General features: G+C 39.0%; 1 protein-coding gene across 2 annotated transcripts in view; it reads left to right on the forward strand.

Annotated features, from left to right (window-relative positions):
- CDKL5 (cyclin dependent kinase like 5) overlaps positions 1-18,737 on the forward strand; it is a 208,359-nt gene that overhangs the window by 141,169 nt on the left and 48,453 nt on the right. For both annotated transcript variants that reach the window (XM_084650302.1, XM_084650303.1), the window contains exons 6-9: positions 269-405; positions 3,829-3,949; positions 5,187-5,246; positions 15,426-15,516. In XM_084650302.1, the coding sequence (XP_084506428.1) occupies positions 269-405; positions 3,829-3,949; positions 5,187-5,246; positions 15,426-15,516 (409 nt within the window). The remainder of the gene's footprint in view (positions 1-268; positions 406-3,828; positions 3,950-5,186; positions 5,247-15,425; positions 15,517-18,737) is intronic.

Below are 18,737 nucleotides of genomic sequence, written 5' to 3' on the forward strand. Positions count from 1 at the left end.
ATAAACCTTCGTCAGTGGTATCAGAGAGAGAGAAGTGTGCAGGGATAATTCTTTGAATGTTTAAAACTAGAGTGCTTGAAGTCCATTATAATAGTTAGTTATATTTAGTACCCAAATCACTTAAATAGTTTACAGTTTTTAGATGGCTTTTTACTGTGTCTACTGAATATTGTACCTTAGTGTACTGATTGTTAACCTTGATTACTAAGGTTCTTGTTGCTCTTTGCTAAATTTTGTTTTACCATACTTACCATTGTTTATATTCTAGAAAATGAAGAAGTCAAAGAAACCACTTTACGAGAGCTTAAAATGCTTCGCACTTTGAAACAGGAAAATATAGTGGAGCTGAAGGAAGCCTTCAGAAGAAGAGGAAAATTATACTTAGTGTTTGAATATGTGGAAAAAGTGAGTTGATCTTTTACATCTTTCAAGGCAAAATCATCAAGTAATTTATGAACAATAAATACAGGGATTTGAACACTAAAAATGAAAGTATTTTAATGTAGGAATGGGAAACCAAGAAATTAAATAAAATCTAAACAGAATGTATATATCGTGTCCCTTCTTCTGTTAAGAAAATTACACAAATGACATAAGTAATAATATTTACATAGTACAGTGAAGCAGAGAGACAAAATCAAACAAGCATTATTAGACTGGAATATGTGTCATTTGAGAGAGCGTTATTTGTCTGTGTTTTTTTGCCCAAAGGTCCATAAACCAGTTTAATTTGAAGGTTGAATGATTGTCAAGTGTTTACCTCAAAATTCCTTCTATAGTGTGTTTTCCAAAACAGGAACATAGATTGCTTGTCCTTATGTATCTGTTGTTTCTTTCTCTTTCTCCTCTTGTTGTTAAAAACAGAGTTGCTCTTATAATTTTTTTTCACATAGAAATCTAATCTTTGGAAAACGGTGTGAAATATTTGAAACCAACTAAATTGTAGGACCTCTCAAAATCTCCTTATGACTGACTGACTTAAATTCTTTCCATTCCTGACAGCATCAGAATCCATTCCACCGTTTTCTTTCTAGCCCCTATATTAGCACTCCTTACACCTTAGTCTACTTCTCAGGAGAGTGAGCCCATTACAGACTAGTTCTCTGCTATTTCTGTAAGCCCTCTAGGGCAAGAGTAGGCTGTAACTCTCTATTCTAGACTCTGGTTTCTGTCTTTTCATTTGAAAAAAAAAATCCAACACTTATTTTTGCTAAAAGCCTTCATCTGGCCTTGCTCTCTTTTCCTATCCCTACACATAATTTTATGTCCTTCTGGTGCTGTGCTGTGGACCAGGTGGGAGCTAGTCGTCCTCAGTTAAAACATCCCCCTATCTATAGTCCTTCCCTGCCCTCAGCATTTGTTGCTAACAATGTGTGCAGTGCTCACTGAATGATGAGACTCCTTACCACTACCTGCTTGCCTTACCTGAGGTAATAAAGTGATCATGTGATGTGATCCGAAACATCCAGGGTGAGATGACGCTAAGTCTATATTGCATATTCTGGTTCTTTTGTCCATGTTCTTTGTCCATGTTTTGTGATGCACTATCTGACAATCAGTTAATTCCTACTGCATTAGGTCCTCTATAGCCTTAATGTCTGGATTCTAAAGTTCCTGCTTTAATCCACTTGTGCTCACTATGATCAGTGCAGTCTTCTGTAAGCTAAGCGTGTGTGTGTGTATAAAAATATCGATATGGACTATGCTGTCTATTTAGTTATATTTATAGTTATTTACTTTATATCATTTTTATTAATGCTGACATTGCTAAAACTGCTATACCAAAAATATAGAAGACCAGCATAAGGAAAAAGATGAATATTTCAACTGTGTATTTTAATAATCACATATTTTGAATTAATAATAAATATCAAAGAGACTACAATAGGTTGCACATGCTTCTATTATGCATTTCCTTGCTACGTTAGGAAGGAAGTGTATTTTTGTGACCCAACATTACTTTTTATTAATGTAAAATTATATAATTGTGAGGATAGCTGCTATGCATAATTTTTCCTTGATATCATTGCTGTTGTAATTATCCTCTTTATTTTCAATTACACTTAACAGTTTATAAATGATTTTTGCTTTCAGAATGTGTTAAATGGATTCCACAGTCCCTTACAGATATTTTTCAGGGCCATGATAAATGTGTAGGCAATTCTTATATTTTAAGTGAGGAGGAGGGAGAAGAATTGAAGAAAATGTTTTACAGTTAGCCAATTTCTGTTTAGCCTCTCTGCTGGTTGATGGCACATTTTGTCCTTTAAAGAGTATTATCTCTGCAATACTAAAATCCAGATTACACTAATCCAAATTTAACTAGTCGTCTTTTTCCATCATCTCTTTAGTTGATGATGTCAATGAACATATAGGATTATGCTTCACCCACTTGATACTGCTATTCTTGTCCAGATTTGAACACTAAGGAATTTGCTGTCCTATTTGTCCAGATTTTTACACTACCTCCTAGTGAACAGTACTCTTGTCTAAATCCATTAGAGTGTCTTAATAGACATATCTGTAATCATTTGTCCATATTCTAAATATGGATTTAACAAAACCCATACCCCATAGTCTTAAATTACTAAATCTATCAATAAATTGAAAAGCATTCAAGTGCCTTTGGAATACTACCATATTTTTTAAAAATACTTTGATTTTAGTGTATGCTTTGTATTTTGTATACTGTATATATATATTTTGTATATATTATTAAGACAGCTTCCAAACTCAAAACTAGATTGTAGCATAGAAGAAAATGTGCATCAAAGGTGAAGTGAAATGCTTTTGTAAATTGTTAAAATCTGTGTAAATTCCCAAATCGATAACTGTATACTTTATGGAAAACAAAATATCCAAAAATATTATTTTCAATTTTCCAGCACCAGGATCAGAATTTTGTGTTTCCCTTGCAAGCACCATAAGCAGTGATTAACTATTGGTATATATTCAAGTAATGGTACTTCAGGCTTTTGAGGCTGATGTTCTCACATCCCTCTTCCTACCTTAATGAAACTCTCTTCTGTACTCTAGTGAGCAGCTGCTGCCTACCATCCATTCAAATGGGATTTAGCATGGACAAATCTCTATTGTACATTTCTGCACACAAAGTTGATTGTGAGGTAGCAGGCCTTTGCCAACATAATTGAAATCTCAGGCCTTAGCTGCACATGGGTTTTGAACCAGTATCACTATTTGGGTTAAGGGGTCTTTTTTTTTTTCCTACTGAAATAGTTACATTGGTACAACCATTTAGTGTGGACAGTTATGTCAGTGTAAATGTGCCGTATACTGCTACAGCTTATTTGCCCTTCCCTATAGGAATAGGTAGCTATGCAAGTATAGTTAAAGCAGGGTAATTTTGTCTAGACAAGGCCTTAGTATGTGAAACTGGCACAGCTGGCTGAAAAGTTCAGGAAGCACTGGCATAAACTATTGCAGGATATTTAGTATTTTCTCTGCATTAGAGAAATGTTCATGTTGTCACATCATGCAGGGGAATTCTGTTCTAAGCAATTATTTGTAAATAAAATGAGCTCATACTGAATATTTTTAGCAATTTAAATCTATAAGTCTGCTAATTATTTGGGGGTTTAAGCAGTTCTATTTTAACAAGAGCTTTTTGGTTCACCTTTACAGTAGATGGTATTCACTAGATCTTTGTCTAGAATGAAAGCAGGCTATATATGGCTAGATTATGGCCTTTGGATGTTAAACTGCTGGTTTGCAGAGCTAGATTTATGGCATAATTTATGGTACTTTAGTCTGTTAGAATCATAGTATGGGTCAAACTACTTAATTAATATCTATATTTTAAACATTTAGAATATGCTTGAATTGCTAGAAGAAATGCCGAATGGAGTTCCACCTGAAAAAGTAAAAAGCTATATCTACCAATTAATCAAAGCGATTCACTGGTGTCATAAGAATGACATTGTTCATAGAGGTAAGTGTGTATAGCTTTCCACATGGAAATGAACCCCTTGTAGCAATTTTCTTTTTACAGGAAAATAGCTACAGCTTGTAAAAAGTATCATATATGTGTTTGGATTTACTTTAAACAAAAAGTTTCCTTTAAAACAAACCATATTTAAGTGGGTATAGAAAAAGTATTTCAATTTAGCTAAGCCCTGAAGTCACCTAAGTGACTTCAGATACTGTCAGATAACTACCTATGCAGATAGACTTCTCTTCAAACAAGACTGCTAAAGTTTCTCCCTAGAAGCCACCAAAAGCATGGGAACCTAAGACTACTTTAAAATGTTGTTCATCAATATAAAAGGCTGATGTCTCCTGGGTATCCTTAGAGACAAAATTCTACTATTTGCATCATGAGACAAAATTACAATGGAGACCTAGCCAAAGGAAAAGGAATTATGAAAATGTTTATTAAGACTTACATTTTCCCCTCCTGCTCTTTATTCTTTATTATTTGTGTAACACATGCTGTAAGGTGTGACTTTATCCAATTTTGTTATGTTCTTATTTTATAAAGCCTTGTTTTCCAGTGTGGTTCTCCAAGAGTGTTTTTTGGTTTTTTGGTTTTTTTTTTTTTTGTTTTCCAATGGATGATTTCAATAATGGAATACAAATAGAGAACAAAATGACTTATAAATGAAATTAAACAAAATACAGGGGAGAGAACTTTTCTGAAGTACATTGTAAACGTGTAACTACTGTATACAGGTTGCATCTACTCAATAGGTACTATACTAAATGTATCTGAGTGAACAATATGTTTATGAAACTAGAGAGCAAAAATATTTCTAGAAGACAAACCCAATGAGCTCCAGAAGGTAATTTTAAGTGTACAAATATTGAGCTTACAAATCCTACATTTTGCTAATAAACTGGGTAATTAAATGACATTTCCACATGTACAAGTTGATTTTGTACCCTTGCATAAGTGCAAGTGCAGATTTACTCTTCCCACGTTTCTTTTGAGAAATTCTTTTAAAAGAAACCACAATACAGAAGCTATGAATTCTTCATGTTTAGCAAAGTACAGGATTGTTTGAAAATTAGTTTTACAGATTACAAGTACTTTCTACTACGGTCTATTTTTGTTATCACTGTATGATTAAGTGTAATTCTTTTACAATGAAATGGTGTTTAGGAAGTTGAAAATTAAAAATGGACATTAGGAACTCTTACTTTTTTTTTCTCCTACTCTGATATTTTAGATATCAAACCAGAAAATCTCTTAATAAGCCACTGTGATGTTCTGAAGCTGTGTGACTTTGGTAAGTTGCTTACTTTTTATTTTTTGAAAGAAGCACTTTTTACCTTAAAAATTCCACATTGTTTATTTGTAAGTTCTCCATCATGTGTATTTTGAGCACATTTTAGTGGTCAATATTCATGTTTCTGGGTATCACATTAATTTGTAAAGATCTCTAAACTTTGATTTGGACCTGTTGTTAAGTATGTTTTTAAATATACTCATTATATAAATAAAATATGGGTTCCCAAATATAGATTGACATATTCCTGTAATATTCATTTTCTTTTCAAGCATTGGCAGAGATTTCCTTATGTGCAGTTCAGAGGATGAATTAACTGTGTGGACCCATTTGGCCCACACATCAGTAATTTTTCATTACACTTTGTTGTATCATAAATAATTTAGTATGTTGAATAAGTATTGGTTTCCTGTATATAAATGGCTTTTGTGGACTGCCTGAAATACATGAAATAGTATACCATATTACAAGATGCTACATATGTTTTTAGGCTTGAAAGAAGAAAAAGTATGATACTGTATTATTTGAGAAACCATATGTGATCATATAATTAAAGACCACACTGTGATAGTGTGCTCAGGAGGCAGACTTATGGTCATGTGCAATTTTAAGTATGGCATTTCCTGACTTGAGTGCTTAACTATGCTTGTTTAGGCTCTAATTCTGCAAAGCCTTAAGTACTTGAGCAACTTTACACACATGAGTAGTCCCTATTGAGCACTAGTCAAGATCAGGGGCCTGTTTTGCTGGGTCCTGTATTAACACAGAGTAAAACACAGTTGTGTCCATAACGAGTTTACAGTTTTGTTAACCCAGTCAAATGAAAACCAATTTTACAGGAGTACTCGGGGGCATTCCTTGGTGAGGGCTACTTCCATGCCAGTTGCCAGTCAAACCTCTTTAATTTTGGTCAAGAAGAGGAGCTGTTCAGAAAACAAAACTCCCCCCAAAAAAACCACAAACCATTTTTGCTTAAACATGCTTTCACAGGCAGCTAGTCTCTTTTTAAAGGGAGATGGGCCCTAGCCTTATTTATGACACACAGCTCACCTCCCCAAGTTGAAAAAATGAGTAATGTCATGTGACAAATGGATCATGTGACTAAATCAGGCATCTGGGGTTATAACAGAGATGCCTGCGGAGAGCCAGAGAGGCCTTGGGCCCTCTCCATAGGGAGACTTCAGATAGGGAGTAACTGCTTGATAGGGAGCAGAAGGATGGTGCGAGCAGCCCTACACAAAGGCTCTTCTTAGCTCCTAGGGACAGTGCCTGAGCTGTTCCAAGTCCCTGTTCCAACCAGCAAGGCTGAAGTGTAGAAACATTTGGCTGAAGGAAAAGCCAGGGAGTTTTAGGGAGTTTTGTTTTCCCATTTGAATTTTGTGAATAAACTAGATCTCTAGAGGTGTTATTGCATACATGAAAGCCTTTGTGAGTTACTGAGCAGTCCAAGAGGGGAAACTGGGGCAGTGGCTAGGGTGTGCCAAAACTGGATAGGCAACAGACGCTACACATTCCAACAAATGTTGAGCCCAGAAATCTTTAGTCAGAACTGAGGTGTCTTTTACACCAGAAAGGAATTCATAGCCCTGAAAGGACGGAACAGTTTTTTGTAGGGAAATGAAAATCCAAGCAAATGTGTTCATGCTGGTGGTTTGTCCAAGTCCTCCGTAACACACCCCTTAGTTTAAACAGTACATAACTCTCTTGTACTCGCCTCCCCTCCCAGTTGGTACCCCTGTTTAACCCCTATGCTTTGACTACACATGTCTAGATTCCTTCTCACTTAAATTTTAAAAAGTAGGAACAAGATGTGTCTGAAGGGGATGAGAGACTCCTAGCCTAATGAGGTGGTAAATTAAACATACTCACCTCTCTTTGGATGTCAGTCTCAGGCTCCCAATCAGTTCACAAACTTGTCTGCTGGACGAGCCCGCATCTGAAGGAACAGAAATGGACACCGTGTCGAGTCAAGCTCAGGAGTTTATTATGCACAGTGCTGGCGGAGTGTCACTTTGCTTATTAGGCTAAGAGACCCTGCAAAACAATTTATTACCATAGATTATATAGGATGCTTATTGAGCGGAGAGAAGCGACGGGGTGGGAGTTCCCAAGCCCCTGGATAGGTTCTAGCAGCAAAACAAGATAAGAGCAATAGGCCAATGGTCTAAAAGATTACATAATGGCTCCGCCCATGGCTCAAATTAACATATTGCTAACACATAGGTAATTACCTTCAAACTATTTCTATTAAAGTATATAGGTTAAATCCTAATTTTGGGGTCCAGGGGAATGAGGTAGCAGTTCTCCTGGTTGACAAACAGGTACATTCCTGGACATTTAAAGCAAAAAAGCAGTAATTAGTATTTAACAACAACAATAGTTTATAGTTTTACCTTTGCATTTCTGTGAACTGGGATTGGCGTACGTCTGTGAGGCGTACGTCTGTGATGTCTTGACAAAGAAATTTTGACCTTGACCAAAAAAATTTATTACTCCTGTATTAGATTAAGCCATTACTTAATACAACCAATTTCAGTAAGCGTGCTTTTATTGCACTTTGTAACCATATAAGTTTCAAGCACATATTGCTAATGTACTCAATGCTTTTTTTGCCTTTGTCTTCACTAACAAGGTCAGCTCCCAGACTGCTGCACTGGGCAGCACAGCATGGGGAGTAGATGGCCAGCCTTCTGTGGAGAAAGAGGTGGTTAGGGACTATTTAGAAAAGCTGGATGTGCACAAGTCCATGGGGCCGGACGAGTTGCATCCAAGAGTGCTAAAGGAATTGGCGGCTGTGATTGCAGAGCCATTGGCCATTATCTTTGAGGCGAACGGGGGAAGTCCCAGATGACTGGAAAAAGGCTAATGTAGTACCAATCTTTAAAAAAGGGAAGGAGGAGGATCCAGGGAACTACAGGCCAGTCAGCCTCACCTCAGTCCCTGGAAAAATCATGGAGCAGGTCCTCAAGGAATCAATCCTGAAGCACTTACATGAGAGGAAAGTGATCAGGAACAGTCAGCATGGATTCACCAAGGGAAGGTCATGCCTGACTAATCTAATTGCCTTCTATGATGAGATGACTGGTTCTGTGGATGAAGGGAAAGCAGTGGATGGATTGTTTCTTGACTTTAGCAAAGCTTTTGACACAGTCTCCTACAGTATTCTTGTCAGCAAGTTGAAGTATGGGCTGGATGAATGCACTATAAGGTGGGTAGAAAGTTGGCTAGATTGTCGGGCTCAACGGGTAGTGATCAATGGCTCCATGTCTAGTTGGCAGCCGGTGTCAAGTGGAGTGCCCCAGGGGTCGGTCCTGGGGCCGGTTTTGTTCAATATCTTCATAAATGATCTGGAGGATGGTGTGGATTGCACTCTCAGCAAATTTGCAGATGATACTAAACTAGGAGGAGTGGTAGGTACGCTGGAGGGCAGGGATAGGATACAGAGGGACCTAGACAAATTGGAGGATTGGGCCAAAAGAAATCTGATGAGGTTCAATAAGGATAAGTGCAGGGTCCTGCACTTAGGACGGAAGAACCCAATGCACCGCTACAGACTAGGGACCGAATGGCTAGGCAGCAGTTCTGCGGAAAAGGACCTAGGGGTGACAGTGGACGAGAAGCTGTATATGAGTCAGCAGTGTGCCCTTGTTGCCAAGAAGGCCAATGGCATTTTGGGATGTATAAGTAGGGGCATAGTGAGCAGATCGAGGGATGTGATCGTCCCCCTCTATTCGACATTGGTGAGGCCTCATCTGGAGTAGTGTGTCCAGTTTTGGGCCCCACACTACAAGAAGGATGTGGATAAATTGGAGAGAGTCCAGCGAAGGGCAACAAAAATGATTAGGGGTCTGGAACACATGACTTATGAGGAGAGGCTGAGGGAACTGGGATTGTTTAGTCTGCAGAAGAGAAGAATGAGGGGGGATTTGATAGCTGCTTTCAACTTCCTGAGAGGTGGTTCCAGAGAGGATGGTTCTAGACTATTCTCAGTGGTAGAAGAGGACAGGACAAGGAGTAATGGTCTCAAGTTGCAGTGGGGGAGGTTTAGGTTGGATATTAGGAAAAAAATTTTCACTAGGAGGGTGGTGAAACACTGGAATGCGTTGCCTAGGGAGGTGGTAGAATCTCCTTCCTTAAAAGTTTTTAAGGTCAGGCTTGACAAAGCCCTGGCTGGGATGATTTCATTGGGGATTGGTCCTGCTTTGAGCAGGGGGTTGGACTAGATGACCTCCTGAGGTCCCTTCCAACCCTGATATTCTATGATTCTATGATTGTCCTTTTTTGTCTAGACTAGAATTTAAAGGTGTGATGTTAGATAATACATGCAAATTAATACATAGTAAATGTGTCGTGTAGACAAAGCTAAACTGGTCTAGTTAAAGCCTTGTCTATCCTAGACATTTTCTATATATTAATTAGCATATGTTAGCTAACATGTGCCAACATCACACCTTAAATCTTAGCATAGACAAAACCATTAAGAAATGGATAATTAAGACCGTATTTTTTACTGTGAGGTTTTTTAAACATGGAATTGAGAATATTGAGTCTGGTATGTAAACTGTTCATGCCTAAATAGAATTGAAGAGTTATCCCCCTGCACACTGGTAATGCTATGTATGAAAGTAAACATGGATCATGTAGGATAAAGGGACTGATACAAAAGTGATTGAAATAATAATAGGCGCCAGGGGCTGGTCCCATTACTTTGTCCAGAAGATGCTTGGTACACTATTCAGAAAAGCCACTGTATCCTCAAAGTATGGCCAGAGAGAACCACAACTGCATTAGCACACGTATACACAAACCCCTGCACACTGCAAAAATAATAGTCTTATATCCTGTCGTCTTTTTCACTAAGGTGCAGTGGAGTGGGGACAGAACAGAAATGTTACGTTAATTGCATGCAGATGTTGTATGTACTGGTGGTTGGCTCCTTTTATTAAAATGCTGTGAATACCATACCACCTGTGTCACAGTACTGAAAAAGCTGTCATACATCAACATGCTTATGCACCACATGATGGCCAATACTATGCAGATATCAGGAGACTGTTAGGACTAGTGGCTCTGGCAATGGGGTGGAAATTCGATCAACACAGCTAATGCACCAATTGGAATGCCAAAGTGCTTCCAACGGTAATCAGGTACATCTGTTGCAATCAGTCTACACTCAAAACTGTTCCTTTCTTCATTCCTGTTGGCAGAAACTATGCCCACACACAGGGCTGGATTAAGACTTTTAGAGGCCCTAAGCACTGAAAAGAATTATGGTGCCCCCCAATATGTAATTCAAAATACAAACAATACTATACCATAAAATAAAATTTTATTTTTCGAAATGACACAAAATTTACATGTATGCTGAAATTAAAATAGCTTCTTTCTGGATTTTCTGGTTGCAAAATTCTGGATAAAATCATCGAAGCTGACTCGTCGAAGCATGTCCGCTTCCATACGCAATAGGGAAAGTGAATCAAGTCTGTCCTGACACATTGTTGTTCTCTGAGGGTTTTTTATTCTTTTCAGCTGAGAAAATGAGCATTCTGCTGAGCAGTTAGTAATCATCAATGTTAGATAGCGCATCAATAGTGTGATCTCTACATTTGGAAATACACATTGTATTCCGTCTTTCAGTATTGTGTCATGAAGATCAATGTGACTGAATTTCATTTTTCCTGTTTCATTAAACTTTGCGTGCATATAACAGTGGAACTGCCGTACTTCTCCACAGAGATTCATGTTCAAGTCAACAGGGTATGAGTCAACTAGGGAACCTTTTGGGAACCTTGTGAATATTGTTAGTCAGATAAGTCCATATCGTTTAGAAAAGAAAATCTACTTGGTACTTCTTTGTACACTTCACCTCTCCTCTTTTATATGAGCTTCAAGTGTATCAATTATAGTATAGCATAGTAAGTAGATATTGCAAAATTTGATTCTAGGATTCAATGCTGTTTCTGTTGCACTGCTATCATTTGCTTGTTTTTTCCTGATTTGCTTGTAGGACTGGACTTCTTTGTAGATCGTATCAGGCAAGATATCTTTTGATATGTCTTCAAATCTTTCGAAATCATTCCTCAAAGTGTGTAAGTGGTCTGCTAATGATTGACAGAGGTCTGCGCGTGTTTTCAAATCCAATTCTTTTTCTTGGAGAGCTTGACTTTTGTGTGGTAAAAGTGTAAAATTTCATTCCACATGGTCAACATGAATACAAACTCTAGTTCTTGCATCTTGTTTGCAAAGTTTTCTGCCTCTGATATAGTTTCTCCCTTTTGTGATTGGTCTTCAGCTATACTTTCTAATGCATCCACAATCGTTGAGTAGGACTCCAGAATTGCACTTGTTGCCACTGCATGTGCCTCCTAGCGAGTATTAGAAAGAGATTTCAAAACACGGTCATTGCCCAAATATGTTTTAAGAACTGCCCATCGGTGTGTTGAGGCAGAGAAAAATGTATAAAGTAACTGGACTGTTGAGAAAAAACTTACTGCCACCGGACAACAATCAACAGCACTGCGGCCAACAAGACTGAGAGAGTGTGCAGCGCATGGTATGAATATGGCATATTTGTTCTGTTCTTAAAGCTTCTTCTGCATTCCTTGATAACGCCCTGACATGTTGGCAGCGTTGTCATAAGACTGACCTCTGCACTTTGAGAAATCTGTTTTGCAAACTTGGCAGGGCTAATGCAGTACTTGATTTGCCATTTCTTCACCAATGTGGCTTTTCAAATTGAGGAATGTTCTAAATCGTTCAACTGGTTTTCCAGCTGTGGGAGACACACATCTTAGTACAATACTCAATTGATCAATATGTGACAGATCAGGTGTAGAGTCGACAGATAAACTGAAGTACCCAGCAGTTCTTATTTCATCCACAATAGCTGAACAAACTTTGTCACTCATTAGACCAATGAGTTCATCACATATTGTCTTGGATAAGTATGATGGGTTACCTTTGCTAGCATTCCCATATTTTTAGATGTGGCCTGCTAAAAATGGGTCAAACTGAGCCACAAGCTCCAACAAGAATATAACTCAGAAGAATATATCAATAATAAAACATAAATTTATTGCAATACATGACAGGATCTGATTTCCTCACATTATTCCGATCTACGTTAGTAGGATGCCCCCCTGGTTTAGGTGGGGATAAGTAATAAAAAGAGAACAGAAAAACGGGGAAAGAGTGTGTAGTGGAGTGTAAAGAAGTCTAACAAAGTTCTGATTTTTCCCATGATGACTACTTAGATGCTTTTTTTCAAATATCAAATTTTTTCCAAAAAACTTTTTTTTTTTTGGTGCCCCCTGCTTTGCTGGTGCCCTAAGCAAGTGCTTAGTCTGCCTATTGGGTAATCCAGCCCTATGCCACACAACACATCCAGGCACCTATTACACATCACCATATGTACAGAACACAGTGTGGCGAATTTGTAGAGATGTGTGAGAAGCCACTGGACAAGAGAAGTGATGTGTTAGTAGATCTTCAGCAACATAATGAGATCATATAGGTTTGTCCTGTTACCACTGTGTTGGGGCATCCTATCACTTAAACATCTGCACTGTGGCAGGTACATGGACTTTTTGTTAGCATTTATTGCTTTCATGTGTGGAATACACCGCTACTTGTGGCATAATTATGTGCTAAAGCACTTGAATGCAGTTTTCAGAAAGTGTGCAGAAGTGTGCCAGATGCTTTCGTATAGTCCTAAATTGACAGGAAAAAATTACAGCGCCAGTAAAAGTCCCTGCCACACAAATGTTATCAAAATTTTAGTTGTGATAAAAGTTAGGCTAACTAGCAAAGGGGGATGAGGGGAAGGGTGGTGGTAGAATTACTTTAATAGTTAAACATTGAAACAACCACACACATCTTTTGCCAATTGAGGCCATTTTACAGTATAGGCAGTGGGATGCCTCTTAGAAAGGTGTCAAGCAGTCAAAGATTTTGTCAGCCTTCTTCCAGTGTAATATGATAGAATGAACTTGCCATCAAGTGGATTCTCACATAAGCAGTGTACTTATTAAGCCTATAGTATTAATTTTCCTTTCCCATTGCTGTACCATGTCAAAGCTGAGCACTTTTAAAAGCAGTTGCTTATTGACCTCAGGATTGCATTAGCTGCTGATTGCTATTCAATGTTTTCAGGAATCCCTGATTGTGACCAAGTTCCCTTTCAGTTCCTGAAGGCTGGCTTGGATGGAAGACCCTTCCTTGACTATGATTTGTTGATATTTTTCATTCTTTTGCTGTATCAGGATTGTGTTCCTCTCAAACAACCAGCACCCAGCCTGGGATTGAAAGGAATTTTCTTCTCCTTGCTTCTCTTCCAAGCATATAATGAAAGGTTTTTCATTTACATGATTAATATGATGGACCATGTCACCTTTGGCTGAGGCAATACTGTCTGTGTGTTTATGCAGTTACACATATTTATTTATTTATTTTAGGTTTAGAAAATGACCTAATTCCAACTCTAAGCACATGGACAATATTATAAATTTTTTTCAAAAGTATAAAATGAATCCTATATCAATAACTAATTTATCATCCACTCAACCCAACGGACCAATGATAATTTCCGCTACCCATCTTCTCTTCAAAGTTCTAGGAGAATGGGTAGAACTTAGTGTGTCCTGGAGGACCATGGCTTTGAGCTCTGCCAGACTAAGGTGTGAAATGAGATCTGCTTCCAGAATAAAGAGTACAGCCTTTGCAGACACAGAAGAAGGGAGGTAGGGGGAAGAAGGAGGAAGCGCTGCTGCTGCCCCCTGAGCATTCAAAAGCAAAGAGAGAGCAGTTACTAAGTCCAAAAGTGAAACGCTGCTCTGAGGCTCTCCTGGATTCCAGAGTTTTTATTTTTTTTTCTCTCTTACAAACCAGTGGAAGAACTCTGTGGTTTGGTTGCAGTGGGCTGTCTATCAGGCCCTAAAGCCATATCCCAGGAGGAGAGAGTTATGAATATTTTGCCTCTGCATTTCAGTATGAATGACCAAACTAGACTCAGTTTACTCTCTGGTAAGGAGTTCCACATGCAGAGTGTAGTTGCTGAGATCTGTCTGGCCCCAGTCCTGCCTGATTATTATTTATTTATTTAGCAGTGACATCATGCTTGGCACTTTACAAAAATGATAACGGTATCTGCCCTAAAGTGTTTATTATTGGCTTTACCATTTGCAGTTTCCCTGTGATATTCAGCTGACTTGGTGGGTTGTGGATGGGTAACAATAATATTTAAAAATTCAAAATTATTCCTCCTTTTGGATTTTCTAATATACCATCCTCTTTGTGTCTGTTTTGGAAACTCTTGCTTACAGGTACTATCTTTGTGTAGTTGCAAATATATAGTGTGATGTTGGTGCTAAACAAACACTAATGGCCTGTGGCAGACTCTGATCCTAATCCATTAAGAGCCTTTATATTAAATTTGGTTGTCAAGCAGATAGGAAGCTGGTGTTGTGTGCTGAGCAGCCTATGAAGTGTTTGTCCTGGCCTTTGATGGCTGCTGCATACTACAGGAGTTGTAGTTTTTGGGTGGTGGTTATATTCAACCTAGTAAGTTGTAGTAGTCTAACATGAAGGTGACCAATGCATGAATCAGTGTGGCAAGGTTCTCATGTGAAAGGAGTAGATGGAGTCATTTGACCAGCCAAAGACTGAAGACCTTCTGTACCATAGTCGTAATCTGTGTGTCTAGAAGCTGTGAGAGAACTACTTATTGGTGATCCCGCTACTCACTGAGTATGTTAGAGCTCTAACTTTCTTTTACAGATCCGTATTTTTTCCTGCTGCATAGGGGATTCCACAATAAGACTTGGTACCTAAATTTGAATATAGCTGGTGCAATCTCCTGAGAGGCCATTTAACCAACCCAACAATGTTCCATGCTGATGAAGACTCAAGAGCATAGACCTCTGTGGGACAGACGCCAGTTGAACTTGTCAGTGAAACAGAAACACACGTTTTCACCAATACATGAACACAGGCATATATTTAAAAAGCAATAGGATAACAATGAAATATATAATACTAATCAGTTAGACTTAATACTTATTTAAGGCATTCATTTTAAATCTGATATGAAAAATTGATTTGACCTTTAATACAATAATCAATAGTAGTATGTAAATCTTCATTTAGGTGGAGACATAATCTTTTGTATTATCTTTTTTGCAGGCTTTGCTCGGAATCTATCAGAAGGAAGCAATGCAAACTATACAGAATATGTGGCCACCAGGTGGTACCGTTCACCTGAACTCTTGCTTGGGTAAGTACACTTTCCAGAAGTAATAGCTCTGAGATCTAAATCTTGAATAATCCAATGCATTTACTCAAGTACTTTTGTGAAGATTTACCATTGGATATGGTAGTTGGTTAATAAATTGATTTAATTATGTCTCGTTAATTACTTTGGATTATTCTTCTTGTAAGGTGACTTGATGCTATGATATGATAGCATATTTTGAACAAATTGCTATCTTTATTCAGGTTTACATAATAGTAAATTATCATAACTATATTTTAAACCTTCTCTTTATTTTTAAAAAAAGGTATTTAGTGGTCGTGAAAGGTACTGGATTAACAGACCTGGAGTGTGAAACGTTTTGTTAGCCACAGAATGGATACAGCACAGAGCGTGCTCCACACCGTACTGCTAACACGCCTCACCCTGAGGGGGATCCCACCACTCTGGCTTGAGAGTGTAGTTCAGCCTCCATTTCATCTTTGCCAGCACTGCAGAGATGGCTAATAAGCAAGGTGTCAGTTTTAAGCGTGTCTTTTTGTTGAGCAGGAAGACACAGTTCCATGAAGAAGCGTGGCGGCAGGCTATCGGTTCATTTCACATAAGGCTCTGTGATGTGATGTGAAAAAGTTTAATATGGGCTTGAGAGGTCAGTTAACTTGCTTGCTCACAGGTGGACCAGAATTAATTAGAAATAGCTAGGGGAGAGCAGGGTATGTTTAAACAAAGAGCACATCTGGGGAGAGGAACCCTAGAGGGAACTCCTCCACTCCTCAGTTGTGAGAAGCAGCCTGAAGGAAGGCTCAGAAGGAAAAAGGAGAGACCAGACAAGCTTCTCCAGGGGTGAGCTGGAGGCTGAGCTGGAGCCTGCCCGAGCCCCTGAATAAGGAGGGGAGTGGACCAACCCCTGTGTTGTAGGGTGGATTAAGGCACAGGAAGACAGTCTACAGCAGCAGACATATGCCTGTGACAAGGTGGCTGCCAGCTGAGCCGAGTTGAGCTATAGGTTTGGTTTTTGTATACGTTACTGTTAGACTTTGGCAAAGGACTTTCTGGCCCCAGAAGAGGCCGGATTCTACCAAGTGGTCTGGCCTGAGGGTCAGGACACTCCTACAATAGAATAGGTCAAAAGACAGAGGAGGAAACTGAGGCAAAAGTTGCTGCCTCATCACAGCCAGCCAGGAGGCCTATTGGGGCAGTAACTTTGCCACAGGCCCCAAGCAGCCAGAGTTCAGGTAATAGTTCTTCTTTGAGTTGTTCACACATGTATTCAGCTCAGGTGCACGCAACCAGAGCTGGAGAGTTTTCTGCAGCAGCACCTACTGGGAAGCATGTATGCATGCCCTATGCCACCTCGTGGCTTCAGCCAAGTCTATTTAGGGGTGGTGTGCCCCAACCCTCCCTCAGTTCCATCTCACCACCTGTGGCCTGAGTTGAAGCTCCCTGTCTGGTTTATCTCACAGTTACTGTGCAGTTAGCAATTTTTTCCAGTATTTGTTTTTGCAGTTCATTCTTTATAGTTAGTTATAGTTTAGCAGTCGTATCCACTAGTTAGTATTAGTTTAGCTAGTATTAGGGGAGAGATCAATGGCATGCCATCACCAGGCTTCAAACATTGTTCATTGTGTGAGGTAGCTATCCTAATCAGTGATACCCATGTGAGCTGTCTCTTATGCATTGGTGATGGGCATATCAAAGAGAGGTGCGGTATTTGTTTTTGTTTAAAAAACAAAACAAAAAAATAGCTCTCTAGAGAGGCTCACTTCGGCACTGGGGCCTTCAGCATCCAGCCCCACAACCAGCCTCTGAGGTAGCAATGATCTCGGACAGGCCCTTGAACTCAAACTCCTCCTCCTCCTCCTGTATGGACTCTCCATGAATGAGAACCCATAAAAATGGACAGGAACCATTCCAAGTCCGAAAGAGTCCCCTCTACATCAAGAAGGGACTCCAAACATTACAGGCATTCTTCTAGTGCCCAGGGTAGAGCGAGGCCTTCATCCCATGGCTCCCTGGTGCCAAGATGGGACGTTACTAGTGCCATACCATTCTAATTAAATTCTTCCTTCCAACTGATCTGGCTCATAATTGTTTTCAACTTTGTGAAATTGGCCCTATTAAAGCACCAAATATATATGTTAACAGTCTGGACTTTATTCTGCTTGCACATTACAAATGTGATCAAGTCATGATCATTTGTATCTAAATTACCTTTAATTTTCAGCTCTGTGGGCAATTCATTTTTATCTGGTTAAGACAAGGTCTAATAAAGAAATCCCCCATTTTGGCTACAACACTTTGTGAGTTAGGAAATTGGTGTCCGTAATGTTCAGAAATTCCAAGGCTGATTTAGAACTGGCAGCATGAGACCATTAGTATCTGTCATGCAGATTGAAGTCTCACAGCTCATGATCTCACAGCTTTTTTTCCCCTACACACTGCAGGTAGGTGTGTAAGGCAGCAGTCATCTTGTTCCCTAGTGTGATTTGGTGGTCTATAGCAGACACCAACTAATACCCCATATTGTATTTTATCTGTCAGGACATTGATCCATAAGCATTCAAGATAATTTTCTTCTGAGTTATCAGTGACCCGAAAACATATAATGCCATTTTTTATGTAGAATGCTACTCCCCAACCCCTTTGGTCCATTCAATCCTTCTTAAATAGGTTATAACCACTGATTTAAATGTTCCAATCATAGGAATCATCCCACCAGGTTTCAGTAATGGCTACCAGATTGAATTTATGTTCATAAATCAGCAATTCCAGTTCCTCTTGTTTGTTACTCAGGTAATTAAAGAATTTCTTCTCCATGTCCTTTGGTTCCTTGATTAAGTTTCTTCTGAACATCTCAATATTATTCTGAGTGATCATACCTTCTCTCTTTTTACCCTCCACTTTTGCCATTAGTTTAACACCCTCCTGACTACTCTACCCAGCCTGCCCCCAAAGAGATCGGTTTCCCTTCTACAGAGTTGGAGGCTATCTAAACTATAAAGCCCCCCTCTCCCTATAGATGGACCAATGTTCCACAAAGTGAAAACCCTCCATCAGTTAGGTTCACTTCCAGAATCTTCTGCCTTGCTTTGCTCGTGCGGTAGGAAGGATCTCTGAGAAGATCCTTGGCAATGCTACCAAACCTCTGGAAGTTCCAGAGATTTGTTCTTTGGACTCAACGTTATCGGTACAGGGTGCTTTTCTTCAAAATGGCTTTGGCCCTACATTTATTTATCAAGTGGTGA

The sequence above is a fragment of the Lepidochelys olivacea genome (assembly GCF_965140295.1).
Source record: "Lepidochelys olivacea isolate rLepOli2 genome assembly, chromosome: 1".
NCBI classification, from domain to species: Eukaryota; Metazoa; Chordata; order Testudines; family Cheloniidae; genus Lepidochelys; species Lepidochelys olivacea.